This window comes from Martes martes (genome assembly GCF_963455335.1).
Source record: "Martes martes genome assembly, chromosome: X".
In the NCBI taxonomy this organism is placed as follows: domain Eukaryota; kingdom Metazoa; phylum Chordata; class Mammalia; order Carnivora; family Mustelidae; genus Martes; species Martes martes.
Window position 1 is genome coordinate 31,882,381 of NC_137897.1, and position 27,717 is coordinate 31,910,097.

Below are 27,717 nucleotides of genomic sequence, written 5' to 3' on the forward strand. Positions count from 1 at the left end.
AAACCTGGCTATAATCAAGCAAACCAAGTGTAACTTGCACGTAGACTCTAATTCATAGACCTGGGAGGGCGAATGAGGGACACTGTCAGGGGAGGAGGCCATAGGCCTAGAATCTTCATTCTTATGGGGATGTACAGTGAGACTCGATCTACCAAGCTAGTAAAAGAATGTGCTCAAGAGTTAGGGTGAAGGACAAGGCCCAGTGAGCTTCTTATGTTGGTAAGGGGAAGTTTTGGAACAGCTATTTTGTGGTATGGAATAGATACCTTGAATAATTCACATATATGTACATCATGAGATATAAATAGTTATCCTGACAGTAAAACATTATCCAATATGGTTGAAGTTCCTGCGTTCTCTTTGATTGTACCTCCGAATTCCCCTTGAAATCCCTTGTATCGATACTACAAATGTATATATTCCTAAATTAGACATAATGTTGTTACAGTTTTTTTTCTTTCACATATATGCTGTCATTCTGCATGAAGTCTTCTGTAACTTGATTTTTTTTTTCATTCATTGCTATGGTTGTACGAAACATTCCAATGGATACATGTAGCACTGATTCATATTTGTTTTGCCAGCAGTGCTTTTCATGCAGTCATCCCAGCTGTGGGGAGGAAGGGAAGCAATAGGGGGGAGGCAGTTAAGGAACAGTCCAGACTGTGCACTTGGTGTCCCACAGTGGTGACTCAGTTCACCCATGGGTCAGCTGTAAGGGTGGTAGCAGGACCTAGCTAGTAAAGGAAGCTAATTATAAGGGAGAAAAGCTGAATTTGCACAGAGAACCTGGAATCAACTAAATATAAATAATATTTCATGGTAATAAGCCATAAAATCAAATAATAATTTATTAAATAAATTACTTAATAATTGCCTGCTTATGATTAACATTTTTTTGAGTCAAGTATATCACTATTTCAAACAGTAGACACTGTGTACGCTCTTCAGGAAATGGCCTGATTAATTTTCCTACCTAGTTTTTCTCTGCTTTCTCTGTCTTCCCTGGGTTTTCTGGATTCTGCCTCAGTAGATATGATTCCTGCTCTGTGCCATTCTGAAGGATTGGCTTTCGTCACCATCGGTGAAACTTAGCTGCCCCCTGACCCGACACCGCAGCAAAGGCTTTGGTGATCTTTCTCGGTTAGAACAATAAAGACTTTCTTGGAATGTAATCCCAGTGGTGTCTCTTTTCTGTGTAGCCCAGAAGAATACCTGATTACCATCCAGAACTGTGGATATCAATTTTCCTGGAAGATTCAACCACCGCTATTCAGAGCTGCTGTTGGAATACCATGTCTAAGAACTCGGAGTTTATCAATCTGTCATTTCTGTTAGATCATGAGAAGGAAATGATCCTGGGAGTCTTAAAGAGAGATGAATACTTGAAAAAAGTGGAAGACAAGAGAATAAGGTAATATTATTTTTTAAAATTTTTTCTGCTTTTCTTGACTACTGTCTCTTTGAAGCAGGTTAGATCAGAAATTGGGCAACTGTGACCATGCTGGAGACAAATGTTGGTCAGGGACATTATGGGTCCCCAGCAGTAGCCCACATATCAGAGAATGTCTTTGATATTTTATCATTAGCTAGATGGGAGGGTGGAATCGAGCAGAGGATATGGTGCTGATGGGAATGCTGTTTGTTAATAATACCCTAAGCGGTAGTGAAGTGGAAGTCCTGCCTGTGTTTGAATACCAGCTCTGAGATATATTGTGTGACCTTGTCCGAGTGACTCAGTTTCTCCATGCCTTAGTTCTCTCATCCCTAAAACAGGGATAATAAAATTGCCCACCTCATAGTGTTGTTGCGAGGATTAAGGGAGACAATACACATGCAGTGCCTGGTACGTAAGTTCACAATTATTTATTTATAATGCCTTTCTCGGGTCAGTCTTTCTGAGAATTCCTTCCCACCATGGCTGAGAGCAGAAGGGGATCTGGAGAGAGGAAAACTCTCATTTTACCCCATGCATGACCTGAATTTTTTAAAAAAATAAGTCTCTGTGTGAGTAATGTTGAGTAGAATGGGCCCAGTTGAGTTTCCCATCCGTTGTAGGCAAGGTTGATATTTAGCTGGATCCCCGGGCATGACCTCACCTGTGTTTCAGCCCGCAGCCATTCTGATTGGTTGCACCAACTCTTCCTAACGGTCCCAGCATTGTTCTGATTGGTCGTCACACCCATTGGGATGGGTTGCTGCTTGTGCTGGGTTGCTTGTTAAGTATATTTGGCTATTCCATCTCACCCCTGACTAGAGGAGCAGAAAACATAGAGTTCCCTTCTCAGCGACTACCCACAGTGCAGCAGGTAGCTTCTGTGTCTTTCGTGTTTCCCAGAACTGTGATCATTCTGACCACAACGCTGTGAAACTGGAAGTCAACCACAAGGAAAATTCTTGAAAGACCACAAAAAGCCTAAGTTTATTGGATTTCATTTTTTATTGAGGAGAAAACTTGTCATATGGTTATCTTCTTATGTTGCAAAGATATTCAGTGTGCCTAAAGGAACTAGGATCCTAGAATTGGAAATACATTGAAATATTCTCAATTGATGCTTACTTCATAGTTAAGAACCCAGAATTTTTATTTCCATCCTTCATAAGAATTCAAGCAATCTTAAAGGAATAAAGGCTTGGATGAAAATTATTGCAGTTTTTCTATGCCTGGAATTCAGGTTAAGGCAGTTAATGATTTTTAAAGATTTCAGAAATGATGTTTTTTTGGCAGTTGTATTCCAGTCACGAAAAGTGACTAAATTTTCTAATGTGCTGCAAAAAGTTATATTGTTTATGGGAGGTGAGGTACTAGCTGGTAACTGATGACATGCCCGGGGGAATTAAAAATCACTCTACTCAGGAGAACACAATTTAATAGCCGCGGCCTCAGAAACGCCGCAGTACAATGAATAGGAATTTCTTCAGAATGTTTGCTTCTATCATTCCCAAAAACTTTCCCTAATAATCTGTTATACTCTTTTTCCCCTTTTCTGTTTCTTCCCTTGTCCTTTTCCCTTATTCTCCGTAAAGAAATTTAGCGGACTTTGTAACATACAGCAGAGCTATTGCGAATGAAGCTGTTGATTTCCTGGTTCTTCAAACTTATTTGAGGAAAGCAAAAGAAAGGCTCTGATAGACCTAAGTGATACCTTTATAGAAAATAGATTTTTTAAAGCTGCTGTATCTTCTTCTCATCTTTAATAAAAATAGTGGCTAATATTTTATTGAGGTTTTTTTTTTCCCTGCACCAATTGTATTAAATATATTGTCTCTTTTTCTTCTCAGCTATCAACATATGAGCCCAGGCCAGATGACTTGGGTTCTGTCACTCTTAACAGTTTTGTATATTGAGAAGTCACACCGAAGTGAGTGGCGTGGTGTTTTGGGTACATGCTGTTGAATCACAAGCCATGTTTGTTGATTCACATCTCAGTGAAGTCTTTGTGTCAGTTTAGATAGGTTGTTTCCATGGATAAATCTAGTTCCCTCATTTGACAAAACAGAAATGATAGCATTAGGCACCTCATAAGATTGTTGTAGGGATTAAATAAGCTAATATTATCAAGGGCTTAGAAGAATGCTGGCATACAGCAAGTACTTAATAATTGCTGGCTAGAATCATGGCCCCTATTGTTGGTATGTGTTGTAGTGAACACTAGCAGTGCTCTACTGAGCTCCACTCAGGTCTCTTGTGGGTCTGTGCTCTCATCTCCCAGTTTCCACATGTTTACTGCTAAGGATGGTGTCTAGTACCTTCTTTAGAGGACTACCCTTGGGGTCTAGCGTTGGCTGTAGGGCTAGAGAGCCACAAGTACCAGGCAAACTTGAGTTTCTGTCCCTGCTGGGCAGCCCCAAGCCAATGGCTGACAGCCTTTGCCGAGGAGCTTCTGCCTCACAGTTTCCGGTGGAATCATGCTGAGATGGGACTTCCCCTAAAGACCACACCCTCACTTAGCCCCTTCCCCGTTTTCCCTCCTGCCTCCGCCCTTCCCTTCTGTGTTCCTCCTAAGGGTACTCCATAAGTCGCTTGCCCACAAATCTCCATCCCAGAGTTAGCTTTTGGAAAAGCCAACGAAGAAGTTTGCCAGACCAAACAGGGTCTGTTTAATTACTGAACTTAATTACTGTGGTGGTGATTGTTTTTACCGTGTTATAGAAGTGTAGGTCGATATTTTGTCAGTGTCCAGAGGACGTGCAATTAATTATGAATAAGAAACTGAAGGAATGGTTTTCACAGAAGAGCTAACGCTTGAGCTTGGCCTTGAAATGTGAAAAAGATTTGACATTGGCAATTACCTGTCAGCTGTGTTTTAGCTGTTTACCATGAACCACAAAACTGCCTTCAGATTCTGCTAATGAGTTTCAGAAGGAAATGGAAGACCAATAAAAGTTTTAAGAATTAGGATGAGGGCGCCTGGGTGGCTCAGTGGGTGAAAGCCGCTGCCTTCGGCTCAGGTCATGATCCCAGCGTCCTGGGATCGAGCCCCGCATGGGGCTCTCTGCTCAGCAGGGAGCCTGCTTCCTCCCTTCTCTCTCTCTGCCTGCCTCTCTGCCTACTTGTGATCTGTCTGTCAAATAAATAAATAAAATCTTAAAAAAAAAAGAATTAGGATGATTACAGAGAAGTAAGTGATACAGAAAGTAAGTCAACAAGACTTTGGAAAGCAGTGAATTTATTGTTTCTTTGTGTGTTTATTCATTGCAGTAGGTTATTCTTAAAATAGAAACATAGAGGAATGTCAAAATTGTGTTGAATCAGTGCTTTAGGCCCGATGCCCGACTGTGCACTACAGCCCACATAGCCCCAAAGTGTGGCATTAATTAAAATGAGATTGGTCTCTGGGTGTTCCTGAAGGTGCTCTGCACCCAGAAGGCCTATGGCAAACCTGATAATTACCTCCAGGCATGAACTGTAGTCTGGAAAGAGGTGTCTACCTACTAACAGAGCATTTTAGGTTCACCCAAAAGGCTCCAATATATTTATTTTCCTTCAGACCAAGCAGGAAGAAATGGTAGGAGATATCTAGACACAGGTTTCAACTATTACGGAGTAAGAGTATTTTAAATGTTCTCTGTGAAGAAGAAATCACTTTGCTTTAATGATGGCTTTCATGCAGTGAAAAAAGAGGAAGGAAGTGATGCCAATAAAATTGAGCTACCAACAGTGAATGCAAATGGAAAAAAATAGAGTTTGGAAGCACAGAAAGATCTTTGTTGATCATTTTGTACCTTAGATTTTTCTAACTTTGGAAGAGCTCACCCTAACCTAAAAGAAGACATGGTTCATTGTATCTCCTCTTAAAAAAAAATCTTACTAACAAAATATTACTCTGCTTGATCTTCCCCGCCTAAAAACAAACGCTGTTAAATGTCTACTTTGTGGTATTGGCCTGTCTAAGAAATCTTCAGTTTATAATTTTAGCAGTTCATTTGGGCTTTACTCTTACTGAGAAGATGTCATTTCCATTTGGCCACAGTACATGAAAACATATCTGGACTTAATGTTCTCTTTGGCACCTACTCTTGGGCTTGTCTCAGTAATGAACTCTGCTGGTCTCCTGACAGCATACATTTCTCTTTTCTTCCTCCCTACACAAATTTCAATTTTCTTCACCTCCAGCGGTGGATTTTTTTTTAAAGATTCTATTTATTTATTTGACAGAGATCACAAGCAAGCAGAGAGGCAGACAGAGAGAGAGGAACGGAAGCAGGCTCCCCGTTGAGCAGAGAGCCCGACGTGGGGCTCGATCCCAGGATCCCAGGATCATGACCTGAGCCGAAGGCAGAGGCTTTAACCCACTGAGCCACCCAGGCGCCCCCAGCAGTGGATTTTTAAAAATTAATTAATCATCCCTTGACTAATTGTCCTCTAGTAACCATCATTGGTTTAGAGGTAGACATGAGGCCAACGATGACCCACTCAAACATATAGCCCAGGTTTCTGGAAGCTTCTCTTTCCCACTGTACATATTCAGTGAAACATGTTACCGCAGTTGCTGTTGAGGATGAAAGCCAGCACAATGATGAAGCTGAGCCAAAAGAATGGCAGAGAATTGTTGCCAACTTCCTCATGTCCTAGAACCTGCCATACCGCTTGGCTTCTTCTATAAGCACTATACTATATTTCCATGTTACTTATAGCGATGTCAGTCTGATTTTCTGTTACATGCAGCCCAAGGCATCCTATAATCTGTGATTCAGAAGTAATCAACATTTGCTGAGAACTTTCTGTAGGCCAAATGTGTATTTGTTATTGGGGTAATAAAGGTGAGCAGAGGGGCGCCTGGGTGGCTCACTTGGCTAAGGGTCTGCCTTCTGATCTCAGGGTACTGGATGGGTACACGAACCCAGCTAAGGATGTGCCCATGGTTACAGCCACCCCTTCTGAAAGCCCAGCCCAGCAGGTGTAGCTGTCCCCAGCCACTGCCTGAGCCCAAAGCACCTGCTGTTCCTGGGAGCTGAGGTCAACATGGCCTGTGAGGACTCTTCTCCAGTGCCCACCCTCTCCGAGGCTCTGCTGTCTCTCCATTCCTGTCTCTGCGGGGTTGGGCCTCCCAGCTTCACAGAGCATCCCCTAGTTACACATACACACACATGCGTGCACGTACACACTGGCATGGAAACAGGCCTGCCCTTGGTGCCTTGGAAACATCCCCCGCCGTTGCCTGCTTCTCTCTCTCTCCCTGTCCCCCGCTCTTGCACGTGCTCTCTCTCTCTCTTTCTCTCTCCAATAAAAAAATGAAATATTGAAGAAAAATAAAGGTGAGCAGAGACACAATATTAATGTTCGTTGGACCCAGAAACCTAAAGAAGTTCACAGTCTTGAATCAGGCTTTTTCCATGGTATAGACCAGAAGTCAGTAAAATTTTTCTGTAATGGACCAGATAGTAAATACCTTAGGCGCTACTGGGTATATGTTCTATGTGATGATTACTTCAGTCTGCATTTGTAGTCTGAAAGCAGCAATAAACAACGTGTAAACAAATGGGTATGGGCCATGAAACTATATTTACTAAAACAGGTGGTGGGCTGGATTTGGCTCAATGGCATAATTTGTTCACCTTTCGTGTTGAAAACACCGCCTTGTAGATTCCAGCCTTGTGGATAGCATATACACCTGAACGCCCGATAAGGCACCTTCGTTGAGCAACCGGACATTTCTAGTCTAAGAGATAAGATGGAGTTGGACTGGGACCCATCGGCTATCAGAGATGGAACTCTGGCTTCTGTCTGTGAGGTTAGTTGGTCTCACAGGGTCCTGCCATCTATGGGAGGTAGTTATGCCTTACTCAGTCTGTCATGGCTCATGCTGGAACAGCGTAAATGCATTTCATTGCCTCTCTAGAAGAACCGTACAGTGCACCTGGAGGTGGCGAAAATACCAAGAACTAGCAGAAGGTTCTGCAGAATTGTTAGGGACAGTTCACACATTCATTTTCCAGACGAGATAAGAATGATTAATATCCCATTTTACAGATGGATAAACTGAAGTACCAAGTTAAATAACTCATCCCAGTTTGCACAGCTAGTAAGTGGCCCTGCTCTGGTGTGTAGCCCCACCAGCTGGTTGCAGAGCTCACATGCCCCTCTTAGGTCAATTTTAACTTCTGGGGAGGATGTATCTGACCCTTCAGGAGGTCAGGAAAAAAGGGAATGGTAAACTCTTCACTGCCAGCCTCACACCAGAGAAGGGATTACTCATTCTCAAGTGATCCTCATTTAATTCCTGTGTCATCTGTATGATTCTGACAGCTGTAGCAACTGAAACTTCCTAAATAATTTGCCAAGCTGGTAAACATCAACAGTGTGAGTCTCCCGTTCCACGTTGATTCTCTTTCCTCTATGGCGTGACGTTTACGCCGTCAGGACACCTCTTCTGACCCTGTTAGAAGTCCCCCCATAGCCTTCCTCTCGGAGAAATGGCACAAAACAGAAAACCTTCCTTCAACCTGGTGTTTACGGATAGTTCTGACCTATAAGCTGGGTAACATTATCCAGAGTTGCTCTGACATTTACTGAAGCATCGCTTTTACACAGTGAAAACTGACGGGAGTTTCTCATGCTGTTCTAGTCTTTAAGCTGACTGAAATCCAAGTGCAAGTGTATTATGTTTTGTTCCGCACAGCTGGCTCTGCTGAGACCACGAAGCAAGCCAGAGCTTAGTGTCATCAGGAGACCCCCCGATCCCAGCCCGGAAACTGCCATTCACGTTATGGCTTTGTTTTTATGTGGTTGATTCCACCATTTTAGAACAGAATAGGGAAGGAAAGAGAAGGGAGAAACGGAAGGGCAAAGCGTATTCAAATTGGCTATTTGGAGTCCTGCGGATAAGCTAAATATTCAGTTCAAATGGATTTGAAGTGATTTCAAGAGTTACACATTCAGCCTGGAAGTTAGAGTGACCAGTAAGTACCAAGCAATAATATCCCCTTAATACTCTACAAATGTTTGATCTGTGGGGCTGTTTGTTTTTCCGAATCTTATCACTACCAGTAAGAACAAAATTAGTTTGACCTTCTGAAAAGTCTAAAGGCTCACTGTCTCCCTAAAACACCAGGAGAACTATTGGAGTGGACTTCTGGTTTGGTAAACATTTTGTTTCAATCCTAATGGGATTGCCACAAAGCTTCTTAGTGGATTAACAGAAACTCCCAGCATGAACGTACTGGCTCCCTAATAAAACCCAAACTCTTTTCGAGTCACAGAGAAATGAAAAAAGAAAACCCAGCTCTGCTTTAAATGAATTTAAAACCTTGGAGATTTTCTTACTGGAGAACTTAAGAATTTCCGTATATACACCTATATAGGGAAACAAACTTAGATTTTGGTTCTACAGCTCTTTCCTCTAAGTAGTTCTTACTTGAGGGCTCACCCTGGGAAAGGGCCACACATATCTCATATTTGGGGACATGCCCAACATTGGATTATCCAAATAAATAAACATACTTGCCAGACCATATTGTTTTTTTGTTTGAAATAATAGGGTCACCGTAGTCATAAGTCAAGTTGTCACTTATGTAGAATGTGTGTATTCTCTCTGTCGTCTTTGACTCCTCTCCAAATTCCCCTTTCAAGTACCCTTTTCCCTTCCTTGCCTGCTGCTCTAGCCAGGATTGGCATAGAGGACATGCCTCCCAGGCAAGCACGGGTTAATTGACACTCACCTCCAAGAACTACCATTCTTTTTTACTGGAAGTTGAAGAAATCAAGATCCATAAAGCCCATGTTGTTCTTGAGGGAGGATGTTGGGGCCGGGAGGGCGAGTGAGAGCACTTGCCCTCCAAAGGTAGTCAGTTCAGCAGGCAAGTTCTACTTAAGCAAACACCTACTATATTCTTGGGAAAATTGGCGTTTGATTTCTAAGGAAATAAGACAAGTGAAAACTTCACTAACAAAAATATCACCTCTGACATTTTAGATTTTAGGCACATGACCATTTTATATCAATAGTTTATATGAATGTTTATATATTAATAGGAATTAGGGTTTAATTGATTTAAATCTGTAATAGTAGGCTGATAGGCATTGACTAATTTTTCTTTTTTTTTTTGAGATTTATTTATTTATGGGGAGCCTGGGTGTCTCAGTCAGTTGAGTGCTTGCCTTCAGCTCAGGTCTTGATCTCAGGGTCCTGGGATCGAGTCCGACGTTGGGCTACCTACTCAGTGGGGAGCCTGCTTCTCCTTTCCCTCTCCCTGTCACTCCCCTGCTTGTACTCACCTGCGCTCGCTCGCTCTCTCTCTCTCTCTCTCTCTTTCTCTGCGTCAAACAAATAAATAAATAAATAATCTTTAAAAGAAAAGAAAAAAGATTTATTTATTTATTTTAGAGAGTACTTGAGAAGGGGGGAAGGGCAGAGGGAGAGAGAGAAGCAAACTCTCTGCTGAGCGCACGGAGCCCATCGCAGGGCTCAATCCCAGGACCCTGAGATCAGGACCTGAGCCGAAATTGAGTCAGTCCCTTCACCGATTGAGCTACCTAGGCAGCCCACATTTACTAATTTTTCCAATCATTATTTCACTGCAGAGAAATTAAGCATAATTCATAAACATTCCATGTAAATGTCTAAAATTAATGAAACTTCTCTATAGTACAGGATTTTTCAAAAGTGTTTAAACTCACTAGGATCTGTAAAGAGCATCAATGTCTACAATATATTTTATATCATAAATATTCAATTCAATTAAATATTTAATATTTTCTTGTACATTTTCATTATAGAAGTGATTATCTTCATTATAGAAAATAAGCAAATACATGTAATTTAAACTTTAAAAACTCACTCTCTTCCCAGAGCCAATTTCTAGTTGTTGAATTTCTTTTCTGTCACATGACTGTACTTAGCTGCAAGGGAGCTTGGATATGTCACTGGGAAATGTATTCTGGGTGACCATGTGCGCAACTCACATTTCGGGTTATTATTGGTATAAAAGAGTAGAAGGAATATTGGGAAACAACCAGCAATCTGAAAAAAATGGGTATAATTAAGAACTGTTAATTAGATTAGTTTATTGCTTAACACAGATCTCATCTTCCTTTTCATGGAACCTAAAAGCAATTGTCAGAGGTGAATTTCAGTGAAGCAACCATCATGATATCTCTTACTGCAATTAAATGTAATAAAGTCAGCTTTGGTTTAAAAAAAAAAGAAAAAAATAACACATAAAGAAAACAATATTTGTATTCATCCTCGGTGAATTTTGAAGAAATGGTGGCTTGACATCGCTTATTCTATGTACTGCTACTGATAACCAGGAAAATTGTTGGAAGTGGTTTGTCTGTAATCACCTCTAGTTATGAAAATATGAGTTCCCATAAGTACCACCTAAAGAGGTAAAATGGGAAAAATTAAGTACTGACAATTGCCTTTGCTGAGCATGTAAGTCCTTCCTTGCTGCATTTAAAATAATTTAGTTTACCCAAATTCAATTTATAGATATTTTAGAATAAATGTCAATTCTGTGTTCGTAAAAATTAAAACTAGCGTGTGCCCATACTCAGTAGCAGAAGCAGTTTTCAAGAATTTTTCAAGGGCACCATGTTCTCTTTAAGTTATCTTTCTTTGGGAGTGCCTGGGTGGCTCAGTGGGTTAAAGCCTCTGCTTTCAGCTCAGGTCATGATCCCAGGGTCGTAGGATCAAGCCCCACATCGGGCTCTCTGCTCAGTGGGGAGCCTGCTTCCTCCTCTCTCTCTCTGCCTGCCTCTCTGCCTACTTGTGATCTCTGTCTGTCAAATAAATAAATTTTTTTTAATTAAATTTTTTATTTATTTTCAGCGTAACAGTATTCATTGTTTTTTCACCACACCCAGTGCTCCATGCAATCTGTGCCCTCCCTAATACCCACCACCTGGTTCCCCCACCCTCCCACCCCCGCCCCTTCAAAACCCTCATAAATTTTTAAAAAAGTTATCTTTCTTTGCGTATGAATGCCCAATTTCCTCCCATCAAGATAATCCTCGCAATGTTAGAGCAGTAATGCTGAAAAGCCCTGTAATTTGTCCGTGTTTTTTTCTTTTTTGCTATGCCGATTCTGTCTTTACCCCTTCTTTTTCTGTATGATTTACCACATTGATAACAGAACTTCCTGCTCTTTTTGATGCCCAAGAAAGGTATCCTTTGGGTTTCAGATGAACAAAACACATCTTTGTTCCTCATGGGGCCAGGAAATTGAGATAATCATTATTAATAGTTATTCCAAGGTGTTCTCAGACTTGCTCATTAAATATGAGATCCGTTTCTGCTCTGATTTTCAGACTACAGTTAATAAACGGTTGATTGTCTGTTTACATGGCTTTGTGAGATCTCCTGGTGTATTCCTGTGAGCTGAGTGTTTTATTACCAGGAAGTGCTTGGCATCATCTGCAGACATGAAGGTTCCACAACGCCCTCAATCATTGCGACAATTTTCTAAACTCATTAAATTGGCACAATTCCCAAGATTTCTTTGTCTAGACAAGTGCTGTTTCAATCCTGTTCATTACGTTCTCTGAAGCAGCTTTCTATCTAGACTGAACTTGTCCCCATTTCTCAGATGATCTTGATTCTTTTTAATGGTCCTTGATTTGAAAGCTAATCAAAAGCTAGATAAAGTTTATGAGGACCAGAGGGGTGTTTGTTGAAGAACAGCCCCGCTGGGGAATGTTTGACTTTGTGATAAGAGGCTCCTTGGACAGATGGCTTTTGGTGGGAGAAGTCAGACAGAAGCAACCCTTCATGTTTACCGAGGTTTAACTCTGAGTGTGCTTTTTAGCACACTTTGCACAACTAGGAAAGAAATAGCAGTTGTTACATGCACTGTCCTTTCTGAGCAAAAATATGTTAACAGAATAAGAATCAAGAGGAATCTGGGGGAAGAGTATAAATCTTGAAATCTAAAATAGCGGACCTGAATCCTGATGGTGACACTTACATACCCTGCGGCCCACCGCAAGTTTCCTACCTGAGATTCCATTTTCTTATTTCTGAAATGGAAATCATAACATCTTTCTCATAGGATGCTGCCAGTGCTTAATGACATGATGTTAAAACAGAGTGTCTATGGTTATCTTGGCTGTGTTTTGCTGTTTAGGTTTTAAAAATAGGTTCTGCACACAGAAGTGACAATCAAAATGAAAAAAATGTTTTTTGTTTTTTTTTATATCAGAGTACAGAAAGGAGATCTGATCACCCCCGGATTTTCCTTAAGTTATTATGAGCTTGCCCCAGTCCAGCACTGATAGCATTGCCTCTGGATGCAAATGGAAGACGGAAATGCTAGGAGCTCTGTAGCCCTTGGCATCAGGCTGCTATGATGTTATTTTGCCTATTTTACGTATATTACATATATTACTTCAGTAATTTTTGTCTCACGGTTTCTGGTTTGACAATATTTTTCATCAGTCACTGTGGTTTTGCTCTCTTAAAGGGATATCAGACTCTAGTTCTAGAGAAGGAGTAGCGTGCAGGCCTTGCAGCAGAAGCTGAAGCAGAACCCAATAGCAACATTTTTGTAAGTGGACAGTACTGAGAAGAGCTAATATTTACTGAGTTATTATTATATTTGTTGGAAAATAGTTTTGGCAGTGGGTGACAGAGACATGTTATCATAACAGCTTAAGTAAGATGGAAATATATTACTCTTTCTAGGAAAGCCTGGGTTGTTTGGTAGCTTTGTGATACTGTTCTAGTGACTCCATTATAAAACGGGTCTAGGCACCTTGTCTTTTTTTGTTGTTTCACTGCCTTGATGGCTTAGCTCATAAACCAAGATGGCTCACTCCTCTGTTCTCATCCCAGCCTCTGGGAGGGAAGAGGGGTTCAAGGGAAAGGGATAGCCCTTTCCCATAGGGTCCTGACCTAGAGATTACCTATATCATTTCTGATCACATGCTATCCACTAATATTTAGTCTCATGACAAAACTGAACTGCAAGGGATACTGGGAAATGTAGTCTTCATTCTGAGTGGGCACAAGTGTAGCTAGACATGCCACTAATATAAAAGAGGAGAACAGGGGCGCCTGGGTGGCTCAGTGGGTTAAAGCCTCTGTCTTCGGCTCAGGTCATGATCCCAGGATCCTGTGATCAAGCCCCGCATTGGGCTCTCTGTTTAGCAGGGAGCCTGCTTCCCCTCTCTCTCTGCCTGCCTCTCTGCCTACTTGTGATCTCTGTCTGTCAAATAAATAAATAAATAAAATCTTTAAAAAAAGAAGAAGAGAACAGCTATGGAGAGACACCTACCAGAATTGCCTAAAGTGCTAAGCCCATGTCAAGCTGGGCTTAGCACTTTACGTTCACAACATTATCTTCCTTAATGCACACAACAACCTTACAAGATTGCAGCTATTATGATTCTTTTCTACAGGAGTATTTTGAGACACTGAGAGGCTAAGTAATTTTCTTAAAGTCTCAAATAAAAAGCAGCAAGGCCAGGATTTGAACCCAGGCAGTCTGCCTTCAGAGCCCTATGCTCTGGGCCATGATACAGTTCGTACTTGTTTGTTACCTCTCTTGGGCCTTGATGTGCTCTGCTAGATGAGATGGGGGATTGTTGAAGGCATCAAGGAATCAAAGACGCTTTATGAATTGTTATTTATAACTTCCTCTTCCCGGCAGCTAATTGCTTCCATTCCAAAATTCCTATCTTCTTTGGTGCAAAATAATGTGCAGTACAATTGAGTCTAGACAGGGTAACAAAAGAAAAAGAATGCCACGCAAATGTGACAGGAATTATAATGAAAGCAATTCCCGATTTGAGAGGAGTATGTCTATGCAATGATAAAGCAGGCAGTCTTTGTAATGCATTGGACAGTTTTGATGATGGGATGGAAAAAAAATGAATTCAGTGTGTCACCAGAATATAGCAGTGAAAAGACTGTATCATTTGACTACAGCTGACATAGTTCATCTCTTCAGTCTTTAAGATTTCAGTTATGTATGGGTCATCAATTTGCATGTTAATATCAGCACATCTGTGTAGCAACAAGGAAATCTAAGGAATAAACCAATGTTTCAAAACACAAGAGCATCCTGAGTTCATCTCACATAAAGAACTGGTGTTAGCTGGTATTAAATGTCTTCAACTTTTGTGTGTGTGTGTTATGTTAGTCACCATATAGTACATCATTAGTTTTTGCTGTAGTGTTCCATGATTCATTGTGTATAACACCCAGTGCTCCATGCAGTATGTGCCCTCCTTAATACCCATCACCAGGCTCTTATTTTTATTTTTCATCAGTTTTTAACAGTTGATTTGGGGCCGTATTTACCTATACTACCCTTTTCCACCCATCTCCCATACTCTTTGCTTCTCTCCAGACAAGAACAAATAGAGTAATTGGTTAGATTGTTGATATCGGCAAGAATCACAATGGTTTTTCTTTCTGAACAACGGTGTAGGAATGAAGTTAAGGAAGATAGAGGAAGTTCTGGAAGTCCTTAACGAGTAACTGAGAACATTCTGTAGTTTTCTCAGGCTTGGGTTTCTTTTTCAGAGTGTGTCTGATCTCAGTTTTAGCCAATTTTAATTTGACTTTATTCTCAACAGACCCAACATTGTACATTTTTCTCTTCTGACATCTCCTTTTAATAATGACGGCTTCATATTGTAAAACCTTTGTAATTTACAGAACACCCTACCACACTTTATTGCCTCTGACTCCTATAAACACCCTTGGAGGAAGATATAAAAGGAAACATTATCTTTATTTTGAGTTTTCCTTCCTTCCCTTCACTCTTTATTGCTTTATCCCCCCTTCTTCCTTCCCTCCCTCTTCCTCTTCCTTCTGATGCTTGCTAACATCTGCTTCTGCTTTCTTTTATTCATTCAACCAAATGATATCTGTTAAGTTCTGGGCCCTAGGTTACGTGCTATAACGTCGTGCATAGCTAAACACACCCGATACAGGCTTTCCCTCACAGAGATCACAGAGGAATTGGCAAGACAAACACTAAACCAGCAAAAGCAGCCAAATAAATGTACAATGAAAAATTACAGTAAGGGAAAAAAATTATAGTAAGTGCCATAAGGGAAAAAAAACATGGTTCTGTGAGTGAGAGTAAGATGGGTGTCTGCTGTAGGTTTGGTGGTCAGAGAAAGCCTCTCTGGGGAAGCAGCAGTAAAACTAAAACAAAAGGATATATGGAAGTTAGATGCAGAACCAGCCAGATGCAGAACGAGGCTGGACTTACCCATGAGGGAGTGCTCAGTGATGCTACAGGAACAGCCTCAAACTCTTTGCGGCTTAAAACCACGAAGGTTTGGAGTGTCTGGGTGGCTCAGTGGGTTAAGTTTCTGCCTTCAGCTCAAGTCATGATCTCAGGGTCCTGGGATCGAGCCCCGCATCGGGCTCTCTGCTCAGCGGGGAGCCTGCTTCCCCCTCTCTCTCTGCCTGCCTCTCTGCCTACTTGTGATCTCTCTCTATTTCTGTCAAATAAATAAATCTTAAAAAAGAAAAGAAAACATTGAAAAAAAAACCCATGGAGGTTTATTTCTCATTTGTGCTCCCTGTCCATAACAAAATAGCTGAGGACTCTCTTTCACAGCCTCCTCAGACCAGGACTCACGCGGACAGAGAAGACACTATTTGGGACTTTGCCATCTTCCATGAAAAGTAGACGGGATGTGGTAAAGCAAGCACTCGCTCTTAAACATTTTACCTGGAATCCCATCCCACATTTCAGGGTCCAGTGCTAGTCACAGGACCACGTTTAATGTCCAGAGGGCAGGGTTGTGCCATCTTCCTCCTTCCCGTCTCCCAGCCTCCCTTGCAGCTAGCGGTGTCTGATCAGCGGAACCTGAGGAGAAGTCTGATGGGGTGGGGGGAATGCCATGTCAATTTTCATGCTCCTGTTAAGAGACAGGTATCGCTGACACAGCTTGCCCCTTCCTCCAGTCTTAAACACGGATGCTGTCTGGGAGCTGGCTGGCCATTTTGCATAAGAATGATAAGCCACAACTTGAAGATAGGGGACCTTCAGGATGAAAGGATCCTGAGTCCCTTAGTGACCTGATTTGTAGCTGAACTAATGCAAGAACTACCTGATTCTGGGTATCTTGTTATGGGACCCAAAAAATGAAGCTGATTTTTAAGCTTGTTGCTTGGAACCAGAAGCATTTCTAGCCTGTGTGGGTGCGGGAGATGAACAGATATCATGCTTGAAGCCCAGAGAGTCACCTTCCTCAGATACGTTTCTCAGACTGGGTCGGCCAAGGCAGGAACCAAGTCCAAGTAAGGCCTACCCTGCTTTGTTAGTAAGCAGAGGGTTAGTAAAGCAGAAGGAAAAGACATCTCCCATCCTATTCCTCTCTCCAGGTTCCCTATGTTCCCTTTCTCCTTGATACCAATTCTCCACTTGCATACTTTCTTTCCTAGTTCCCGTTGCCCTCCCTTTAACCTTTTTCCCCTTGAGTGTCTGAAAATGGCTATGTCCATTTCATGCACATCATCCTAGGCACGATTAAACTAGGTCAGTTTCTAAGAGCGATCCGAAAAAGCGGGCCATTTAGTATATTGCCAGCCTCTGGGATTCTTCCCATCCTCTCCCACAGTCTCAGAGATGGCTCCCAGAATATGTGTGACAATTAGCACCAATTGCCTTAACAGTGTCCCAACTAGTGTGTTGGGACCTTGAAATTCTTGTTTCGTTGTGGCCTGATTTACATGGGGCCCCAGGTCTTTTCAGACGCAAGAACTGAACTAGGTGAAACCTGATTGCTGAATAGTCTTGTCAGTAGAGCACAGAGAGAGATGCAATGAAAATGTTTCACTTTGGGGGATGCCTGGGTGCCTCAGTTGGTTAAGCCTCTGCCTGTGTTTCAAGTCATGATCACAGGGTCCTGGGATCGAGCCCTGTGTGAACCTCCCTGTTCAATGGTTGGGGGGGGTCTAGTTCTCCCTCTTCTCCCTCTGCCCCCCCCCAAATTGTGTGTGCGCTCTCTCTCTCTCTCTCAAATAAATAAATAAAATCTTAAGAAAATGTTTCAGTGTATGGCCATAATTTCTCCAAGTGATCTCACCCAGTCTAAGGACCTGCTAGGTGATTCGGATACCTGTTCCTGGAATTGTTTTCCAAAAGAGAATTTGGCTCTGGAGTGTCCTGGAATACCCTGTTTTCTCCACTTACTACCCTTTAGCCCAGCAGCTTATTCAAGTAGGACTGCTATTCATGAGTGGTATCTTTTTTTTTTTTTAACAAAGATTTTATTTATTTACTTGACAGAGATCACAAGTAGGCAGAGAGGCAGGAAGGGAAGCAGGCTCCCCGCCGAGCAGAGAGCCCAATGCGGGGCTTTATCCCGGGACCCTGGGATCACGACCTGAGCCAAAGGCAGAGGCTTTAACCCACTGAGCCACCCAGGTGCCCCTCACGAGTGCTATCTTTGTTCCACCCATTTTAATTACCTGGTTTCTTTGACAACGGTTGCATGCATTGTTGTAGATTTCAAATAAGCAGTGTTTTATATCTCTTTTGCCCCGAGGTGTTCAAACATCTGTTGTCATTCTCCAGATAATACAATTGTGGTTTTCAAATGAGAACTCATTCTGTTATTTGAAAGCCTGTAGCTTCTACAGGTTTTCAAAAGTAAATTGTGTGGAGCTTTTCTTACTTTCAATTTCATAAGCCAGTCGTTCATGAATAAAAGGACATAAAGGCACTTTGTAAGCTCTAAACCAGGAATGAGGAAAACTTGTTGTGGGTTCTTGCTTGTGTTCTGGTGGGTAAGAACGAGTTCTTAAGAGCAATCTGTATCTGCTTGTTTTAACCCATGAATCATCTTCCGTGGTTTGTCCCCTTCTTGACTAACATGAGGATAATGGGAATTTCTTAGCAAATACCTGTTTTGACTCATTCTTGTCTCCGAATGCCAGAAGGCCTGACATACAATATACACTCAGAAAATGGTCATTGGATGAATGGAGGAGACAGTTAAAGGTTTTAGAAACCTTTGCATTTAGAAATCTCTCATAAGGCTAGGAATGAAGAGACCTAGTTTCTGGTTTTATGTATACTGCTCACAGTCTTGAACGTGAATGACATTAATACTTCACAAGTTATTTTGAAGACCCCAAAGAGGTAGTAAATAGTTTATAACATTTAAGGACCTTATAGTCTAGCACGGAGTTGGGTCATAAACAGTATATTCAAGAAACTAAAGTCATCATTCCTGCTTTTGGGGACATGCTCGTCTAGTCTGATATAACGAAGTGCAGTATCACAAATGTAAAAGGAAATGGTAGGAGATGTGTGAACTGATTCTGGGATGTTTGTTTTTTCAGGAACATAGAAATGTTGTGTTCAAGAGGAGACTGAAGGGGCACCTGGGTGACCCAGCTGATTAAGTCTCTTGAGTCTTGGTTTTGGCTCAGGTTATGATCTTTCAGAGTCATAAGATCGAGCCCCGCTTCAGGCTCTGCATTCAGCAAGGAGTCTGCTGGAGATTGTCTCTCTCTCCCTCTCTCTGCCCCACCCCCTGCTCATGTGCACGATCTCTCTCTCCCAAATAAACCTTTAAAAAAAAAAAAAAAGAAGGGACTGGAGACGGATAGCATAAAGGAACAACATGTCTCTGAAACTTTAAAGTGGAGACGAACCTATCTTTTAGAGCACTGTCTTCCATATTTGGCAGTATATTAGAATAAATAGTACCACTTTAAAAAAAATGCCATCAGAGTCTGGCAGAGAGAAGGGTGAGACTCGAGAATCACTATTTTTAAAATCTTCCCAGGTGATTCCAGAGTATACCCAAATCTGAGCTCAAATGTTCCAAAGTTTTGCTTCTCAAACTCTGATCACCTGGAGATTTTGTTTGAGGTGGGGCTTGAGATTCTGCATTCCCAATAAATTCCTCAATTGTGCTGTTGCCTCCCTTTAAATAGCTCAATTCTCATGTGTGTATCTAAACAAATTACATGTCAGGTAGTAAAAGAAGGGACATGGAACTAGCATTCACTTCGTAATTGCAGGGCACCATGCTGGTATCTTTATATCTATCATCTTGTTGAATCTTTTTTTTTAATTAAATTTTATTTTTTTCAGTGTTTCAAGATTCATTGTTTATGCACCACACACCCTGTTGAATCTTCAAAACAATTATGTAAGAACCTTATTACCCCCATTTTAAGAAATCAGGAGACCAAGGCGTAGTGGGTGAATTGTTGCCTCCAGCTACACAGCTAATTCATGACGGAACCTAGACCAAACCTAGACATATCTGACAGCAAAACCCAGAAATCGGTGGGAGTTGTTAGAAAGCCTCAGATGTGAAAGCACAGGTATTGAGTTCCGAAATGGTGGGACCTGTCCTTGTAGAAAACTCTCTGTTGGATCACTAAAGAGAAGTTATCAGTGTTGCCAAATTTGATTTCAGACTCTTGCATCCTGTCTGTTGTGCGAGCTGCCAGGTCAGTGGTGTTCTAGTGTTATGGTGTTGAAAGTCTCCTGGAGACGTTCGCATAGAATGGCAATAAGTACTAAGAGCAAAATCGTAGCACTAGTGGAGGATGTCAAAATTCAAATGCAAGACACAAGCACTATGTTTTTCAACTACTGGTATCAAAGGATTGTTGATTTAAGAGAGAGAAGCTGTGTTTTCTGAAAGTGTCTGGCTCTGACTACTTAATTCTTTCAAGTCTTCTTCCAAATGAAAATACCCCTTCAATGAAGAGAGCTCCACTCCTGTCTATTTGTTTGTTTGTTTTTAAGTGATTTTTTCCCCTTCTCTCACCTACTAGGAGGCTGAAAAATGAACTCTTAGAAGCAAAACGTAGAAGTGGGAAGACTCAGCAACAGACCAGCAGAGTCTGCGTTCACTGCCAGAGAAACCTGGGCTTAATATTTGACCGAGGAGATCCGTGCCAGGCCTGCTCCCTGAGAGTGTGCAGCGAGTGTCGGGTCTCGGGCCTCGATGGCAGCTGGAAGTGCACTGTCTGTGCCAAAGTCGCGTGAGTTTCTTGCCTGTGTGTGGAACGCCAGATTTGAGGGTTGAAGGGTTTGGTGTGGGGAGAGAAAGAAGGAAAAGAGTGTTTAAAATTCAGGGGTAGAGAGTAGAATTAAAATCTAGCCCCACCCAGGGTTAGCAATGCCTTCGTGGAATTCTGGGGGAGTGGGGGTGAGCGTGAGCGTGCGTGAGCACACACGAGCGAAATAGAGACAGGGAATGGTATTTTTAATTTTAAAAATGTTTAGTTTTAAAATTGGAAGCTTCACAGAATGAGGTCTCTTCGTACATTTGGAAACCAGCCACAAGCTTTCTTCACTTCTAGCCCCACATGACTCCGCATGTCTTCTCGGAGCCACAGGCAACTCCCCAAGGCCATCCTTAGATGTCTGGGGTCACTAGCAAGATGAGTAGGAAATAACCAGCCTGCTCTCCCTAGCAGCTGGGGGGCAAAGCTTTTTCTGCCTCTATTGAAATGATCATCTGGTTTCTGTCCTTTCTCTTATCTATGTGATATATCATGTTGATTGATTTGTGAATATTGAACCACCCTTGCATCCCGGGAATTAATCCCAGTTGATTATGGTGAGTGATTTCTTTAATAAATTTTTGGATTCAGCTTGCTAGTATTTTGTGGAGGATTTTGGCATCTATGCTCATCGGATATATTGGCCTGTAGTGTTCTCTCTCTCTCTTTTAGTATCTTTATCTTGTTTTGGTATCAGGGTTAAGCTGGCCTCATAGGATGAATTTGGAAGGTTTCCTTCTTCTACTATTTTTGTAGTACTTTGAGAAGACTAGGTATTCACTCTCCGTAATCATCTGTGAAGGCATCTGGTCCTGGACTCTTGCTTATTGGGAGTCTTTCGATTATTCATTCAATTACAATTGCTGATAATCTGTTAAAATATTTTATTTCTTCCTGATTTAGTTTTGGGAAGTTGCATGTTTCTATGAATTTATCCATTTCTTCAAGGTTGTCCAGTTTGTTGGCATTTAATTTTTCATAATATTCTCTTATAATCTTTTTGTATTTCTGTCATGTTGGTTGTTATTGCTCTGTCATTTCTGACTTTATTTGACCTCTCTCTCTCTCTCTCACCCTTTCTCGATGATTCTGGCTAGAGGTGTTTCATATTTATTGATCCTTTCAAATAACCAGCTCCTGGTTTCATTGATCTGTTCCATTGGTTTTTTTTGTTGTTGTTTTTTTTTTGTTTTTTTTTAGTTCCTATTTCATTTATTTCTACTCTAATCTTTGTTATTTCCTTCCTTCTGCTGGTTTGGGGTTTTATTTGTTCTTTTCTAGCTCCTTTAGTTGTAAGGTTAGGTTGTTCATTGGAGAGTTTTCTTGCTTCATGAGGTAGGCCTTTATTGCTATAAACTTCCCTCATCAAACAGCTTTTCCTGCTTTCCAAAGGTTTTGGACCATTGTGTTTTCATTTTCATTTGTCTCCATGTACTTTTTATTTCCTCTTTGATTTCTTGACTGACCCATTCGTGGTTTAGTAGCTTGTCATTTAACTCCATGTATTTGTGGTCTGTCCAGGTTTTTTCTTGTGGTTGATTTCTGGTTGCATATTGTGGTCAGTAAAGATATATGGTATGACTTCAGGCTTTTTGAATTTGTTTTGACTTGTTCTGTGGCCTAATATGTAGTCTGTTCTGGAGAATGTTCCATGTGCACATGAAAAGAGTATGTATTCTGATTTAGAATGGAATTTCTGAATATGTATGTTAAATCTATCTGTCCAATGTGTCATTCAAAGCCACTGTTTCATTGTTGATTTTCTGTTTGGATAATCTGTCCATTGATGTGAGTAGAGTGTTAAAGTTCCCTACTATTATTGTGTTACTACTGATTAGTTCCTAAAGAAACTAATTTTGTTATTAACTGTTTTATGTATCTTGGGTGATGCCATGGTGGGAGCATAAATATTTACAATTGTTACATCTTATTGGATTGTCCTCCTTATTATTATATAGTGTTCTTTGTCTCTTATAACAGTCTTTGTTGTAAAGTCTCTTTTGTCTGATGAAAGTATTGCTACCTTGGCATTTTTTCCACAATCTTTTGTGTGATAAATGCTTTCCTGTCCCTTCACTTTCAATATGCCTGTGTCTTTAGGTCTGAAATCTGTCTCTTGTATGCAGCATATAGATGGGTCTTCCTTTTTTATCAGTTCTGTCCCTCTATATCTTTTGATTGGAGTGTTTAGTCCACTTACATTCGAAGTAATTGTTGATAGGTATGTACTTCTTGCCATTTTGTTATCTGTTTTGTGGTTGTTTTTGTCATTCTTCGTTCCTTTTTTTTTCCTCTATACTCTCACGGTTTGCTGGTTTTCTTTAGTGATGTACTTGGATTCCTTTCTCCTTACTTTTTGCATATGTATTACTGATGTTTGATTTGTGGTTACCATGAGGTTTGTATAGAACATCTTATGCATATAGCCATCTATATTAAGTTGATGGCCACTCAAGGTTGAACCTGTTCTTTGCCCCCCCCCAACAATGTTTTAGGTATGTATTGTCATACTTAACATTCTATTATTTTGTGATTCCCTTGACTGATTTTTATAGATATGCTTAATCTTACTGCTTTTATGCTTCCTACTTTTCTTACTCCTGCTTATGGTCTTTCTTTTCCATTTGGGGTCCCCTTTAACATTTCTTGTAGGGCTGGTTTAGTAGCCAGGAATTCCTTTAATTTTTGTTTGTCTCGGAAACTCTTTATCTCTCCTATTCCAAATGATACAGCCTGGCTGGTTAGAGTGTTGTTGGCTACAGGTTTTTTTTCCTTCCAGCACTTGGACTATATCATGTCACTCCGTTCTGGCCTACAATGTTGCTGTTAAAATGTCAGCTGACAGCCTTATGGGATTTCCCTTTTATGTAACAGTTTTCTTTTCTCATGCTGCTTTTAAAATTCTCTCTCTATCACTACTTTGTGCCATTTTAACTACTACATGTCTTGGGTTGATTTTGTTGTGGATTCTCTGTGCCCCCTGGATCTGGATTTTTGTTTTGTTCCCCAGATTCAGGAAGTTTTCAGCCTCATTTCCTCAAATAAATTTTCTGCCCCGTTTTCTGTCTCTTCTCCTTCTGGGATCTCTAGAATGTGAATGTTATTATGCTTAATGGTGTCATTGAGTTCCCTAAGTCTGTTTTTCCTTTTTTATTATTATTTTTCTCTGTCCTGTTCAGCTTGATTGCTTTCTACTACTCTGTCCTCCAGGTCACTGATCCATTCTTCTGCTTCCTCTAGTTTACTGTTCCCTGTAGTGTATTTTCAACTTCACTTATTGAATTCTTCATCTCTGATTTGTTCTTTTTTTAATGTTTTCTATCTGTTTGTTAAGAATCTCACTATGGTCCTCCACTCTTCTCAAATCCAGTGACTGTCTTTATGACCATTACTTTAAATTCTCTATCAGGTGTATTACTTATCTCCATTTCATTAAGCTCTCTTGCTGTGATTTTGCCCTGTTCTTTCATTTAGGACCATCCTCTGTCTTCTCATTTTGTCTAACTCTTTGTGTCTGTTTCTGTGTTAGGAAATTCGGCTACATCTCCTCTCTCTCTCTCTCTCTTTCTCTCTCTCTCCTCTTTTTTTAAGTAGGCTCCGGGCCCGACATGGGGCTTGAACTCATAACCCCAAAGATCAAGAGTCACATGATCTAAGAACTGAGGCCCCTTTACCTCCTGCTCTTGAAAATAATAGCCTTGCAAAGAAGAAATATTCTAGTGCCCTACAGTGTAACGTTCCGTGTTCACCAGAACCTGGTTCTTCACAGGTGTCTCCTGTGTGTGTGGTGTGCACCCTACGATTGTGACTGAGCTGTTTTTGCCTTCAGTCAAGTTGTTTGCAATGGTGCTCTCTGCCTGTGGGCAGGGTGTGGTCCCTGTGGTGTCAGTTGACCAGTCTGGGGACCCCCCTGGACTTGAGTTGGGTCAGACCAGACATTTGCAAAAAGTGTAGTAGCCCTGAACAGCAGGGCACCTTCCCTGTGTTGTCTCCCTTGCTTTTGTTGGCAGGCAAGCTCTATAGTCAGACGAGGTGTCTGCCCCCAGCCCACTTTGGGGGCTGCCGTGGGACTGGGGTGTGTGGTTATCTCCCCCTCTCCATGGGGCAGGAGTCACTTTGGAGTGGTGCTGGTCCCTGTTGGGGCTGCTTGCACACTGCCAGTCTTACAGAACCACTTTGGATAGGGCCTGGTTAAAGAGCTTATTGGAGGGGGCAGGTTCACAGGAGGATGCAAGGGCATGGCACGCTGTTAGCCAGTTGACTCTCCCAAGTGTCTGGGTGTCTAGGTTGGGTGGGGGGTGATGGAGAAGGAAATGGTGCCTGCCAGCTCTTTTGTTCTTGGAGAAGTCTCCCAGTGATCTGTACCTCTCTAGCACACGCTCTGAGATTAACCAGCTCATCGCCCTTCCCTATAGCCCCAGGCATTTTTCAGACTGCTACTTCTGTGCTTTATCTCAGTGGGGCTCTTTGTTGTGCTATCTCCTTAAGGATGGGGATTCAGGGTCCTTTTGCCCTCCTGGCTGTTCTGGAACCAAGGCCTCTGTGTCTTAAAGTCCCAGGAGTTAAGCCCCACTGATTCTAAGACCTCACAAAATTAGGTCCCTCTGGTTTTCAAAGCCAAATGTTATGGGAATTCATCTTCCTGGTGCAGGTTCTCCATGCCTGGGATGCCAGGGGTGGGGATCTCCTCTGTTCCTCTCCCCTTTCCATGCCTGCAGTATCCCTCTCTCCCAGGGACAGTCCTATAGGTCCATTTAGCTCCCAACTGCATCTCTGCCCTTCTTTCTCTCTTTGATATGTCCTCTTACCTACATTTATCTGTGGAGAGTCTGTCCTGCCAGGCTTTGGGTCATTCTCTTGGTTACATTCACTGATGTGGGTGTAATCTAGTTTTATCTGTGGGATGAGGTGAGCTTAGGGTCCTCCTACTCCACCATCTTCCCCAGAAGTCCAAAATCTGTATTCATTTTCTAAGCGGAATTTAATCATCTGCAAGTTAGGATGCAAAAAGTAATTTGTATGTCTTCTCTTCCCATGAAATCAAATTATTTCCTTTGGCTATTTCTCCATCTACCTGTTTGGAAAAACTACCAATAATGCACTTTGCTTTCTGGTTAAAAGTAGCATGATATATCTGTGAGTCAAGTAAGTAATGTACAAATTGCTGTTTTCAATCTTGGACACTTCTTAGCTTGCCTGAGTGGGTTGTAATAGCTTTCTGCTATTATAAAGATTCTTGTACTTGTCTCTTGGTCCACACGCATATGCATTTCTGTTGGATATGGACGTGGGACTAAAATGGCTGTGTCATAGAATATGTATGTGTTCAGTTTCACTAGATGATGCCAGATGGCTTTCCAAAGTGGTTGTGTCATGTTACCATCTCGCTAGCAATGCACCAGAGTGGTGGTTATTTATATTTTTACTTTTTGGTTTTTTGTTTTTATAATTTCGTTGGGTGTGTAGTAGATTTACATTTCATTACTCATGCAAATATTGTCAGATATTTGTTGACCATTTAAACATCTCTTTTTGTGACGTGCTAGTTCAAGTCTCTTGCTTATGTTTCTATTGTCTGTCTTTTACTAACTCAGTGGAAGAACCTCTTTATATATTCTGCATACAAACGGTGTTGGTTCTTTCTGTTACAGATATGTTTTCTGACTTGTCTTTTCATTCCCTTCATGGTGCTATTTGATGAACAGAAATCTCTAATTCTTAGTAACTTAATTTGTTTATCTTTTCCTATTTGATTAGTGTGGGGGGGGTTCTGTATCCTGTCAAAGAAATCTTCCCCTAACTCCCAAGTCCTGAAAATATTCTCCTATGTGATCTTCTGTATTGTTACTGGGTTAACGTTTACCTTTAGACCTACAGTCTACCTGGAACTGATTTTTGTGTATGCTATGAGCTAGGGATTTATTTTTCTGTTTGAATATATATATGCACATGACTCAGGACCATTAATTAAAACGACCATCACTTTTTCACTGATCCACAGTGTCACTTTCATAAACCAACTATTATTTATGCCTGCTCTAAAAGGTGTCTAACATTGTGCCAGTGCCACAGTATTTTGATTATTGTAGTTTTATATAAAAATTTTATATCCAGTAGACTTGCAACCTGTTCTTTTTGTTCAGGTTGTCCTGGCTGTTATGGGCCCCTGGTATTTTCATATAAATTTTAAGAATCAGCCTAACAATTTCCACAAAATAAACCCTACTGCTATTTCTTATAGGGAATGTATTATATCAATAGATACTTTTGGTGAGTATTGACATCTTTCAAAACTTAGTCTCTCAGTATGGAAACACTATGGCCTTCCATTTATTTGCTTTTAATTTCTTTCAATAATATTTTATAGTCTTGTGGTACAAGTCTAATACATTATTAAATTTATTCCGAGTATTTGGCTTTTATGTTATTACAAATATAATCTTTCTTAAATTTTATTTTCTAATTGTTGGTGTGTGGAAATGCAATCGATTTGGGTAGTCTGACCCTGTCTTTAGAAATGTTGTTGAATTTACTTCTAATTCGTAACCGTTTTTGTGGAGCCTTACAGATTTTATTTATATACCATCCTGTCATCTGTGAAGAATGACAGTTTTATTTCTTGTTGTGTAACATTTGTATCTTTTTGCCATATTGCATATTTGTTTTTAATTTTATTGCTTTCTGCCTTCTTTATTTCCTTCTTTTTACTTTCTTTGGGTTTATTATAGTTTTCATTAATTTCTTGTGTCATGGATATTTAATTTAAAAATTGTGAGTGTAATTGATACGTTTAAGAAAAGTCATTCTAAGCATGGCCAATCTATAAGAGAAGGTTATCTGAGAACACTGTCATTCAGCTTTTCCCTATGGTATTTGATGAATTTTAGGTGAATAAATATTATATCCTCATGTCTCCATAAGGAATCCTCTCTATGACTTTTGCTCTGGACTGAGATTTGGATCCCAGATTCTTCTCCAGTAACTCTAACACTGTGATGACTCAAACTTTTCCAGTTTCTACATTCCCTGATATTTGAACGGATATAGTGTCATCCTTTTGGTATATCCAGGTTCCATATGTTATATCTCATTCTGCTTTTTCTTCCATTAATGATGTTTAGATGTTTGATTTTGTAGCCTTTGTATTCTCTAATATATGCATTTAAGGACATATATTTTCCTGTTGTTACTGCTTTAGCTAAATCCCCTCCATTTTTATATCAATCATTTTTCAGACATTTATTTCATTCTGTTGTCTAATTTCCATCTTTTT

At 40.8% G+C, this 27,717-nt stretch overlaps 1 protein-coding gene across 1 annotated transcript in view; it reads left to right on the forward strand.

Moving 5' to 3' along the window:
• Nucleotides 1–1,208: 1,208 nt before the first annotated feature.
• The window catches only part of SYTL5 (synaptotagmin like 5), a gene marked incomplete at its 3' end in the record, with an annotated part of 104,142 nt that continues 77,633 nt past the window's right edge, over nt 1,209–27,717 (forward strand). The window contains exons 1-2 of the mRNA XM_080795696.1: nt 1,209–1,414; nt 20,211–20,420. Of these exons, the coding sequence (XP_080651822.1) occupies nt 1,296–1,414; nt 20,211–20,420 (329 nt within the window). The 5' untranslated portion in view covers nt 1,209–1,295. The remainder of the gene's footprint in view (nt 1,415–20,210; nt 20,421–27,717) is intronic.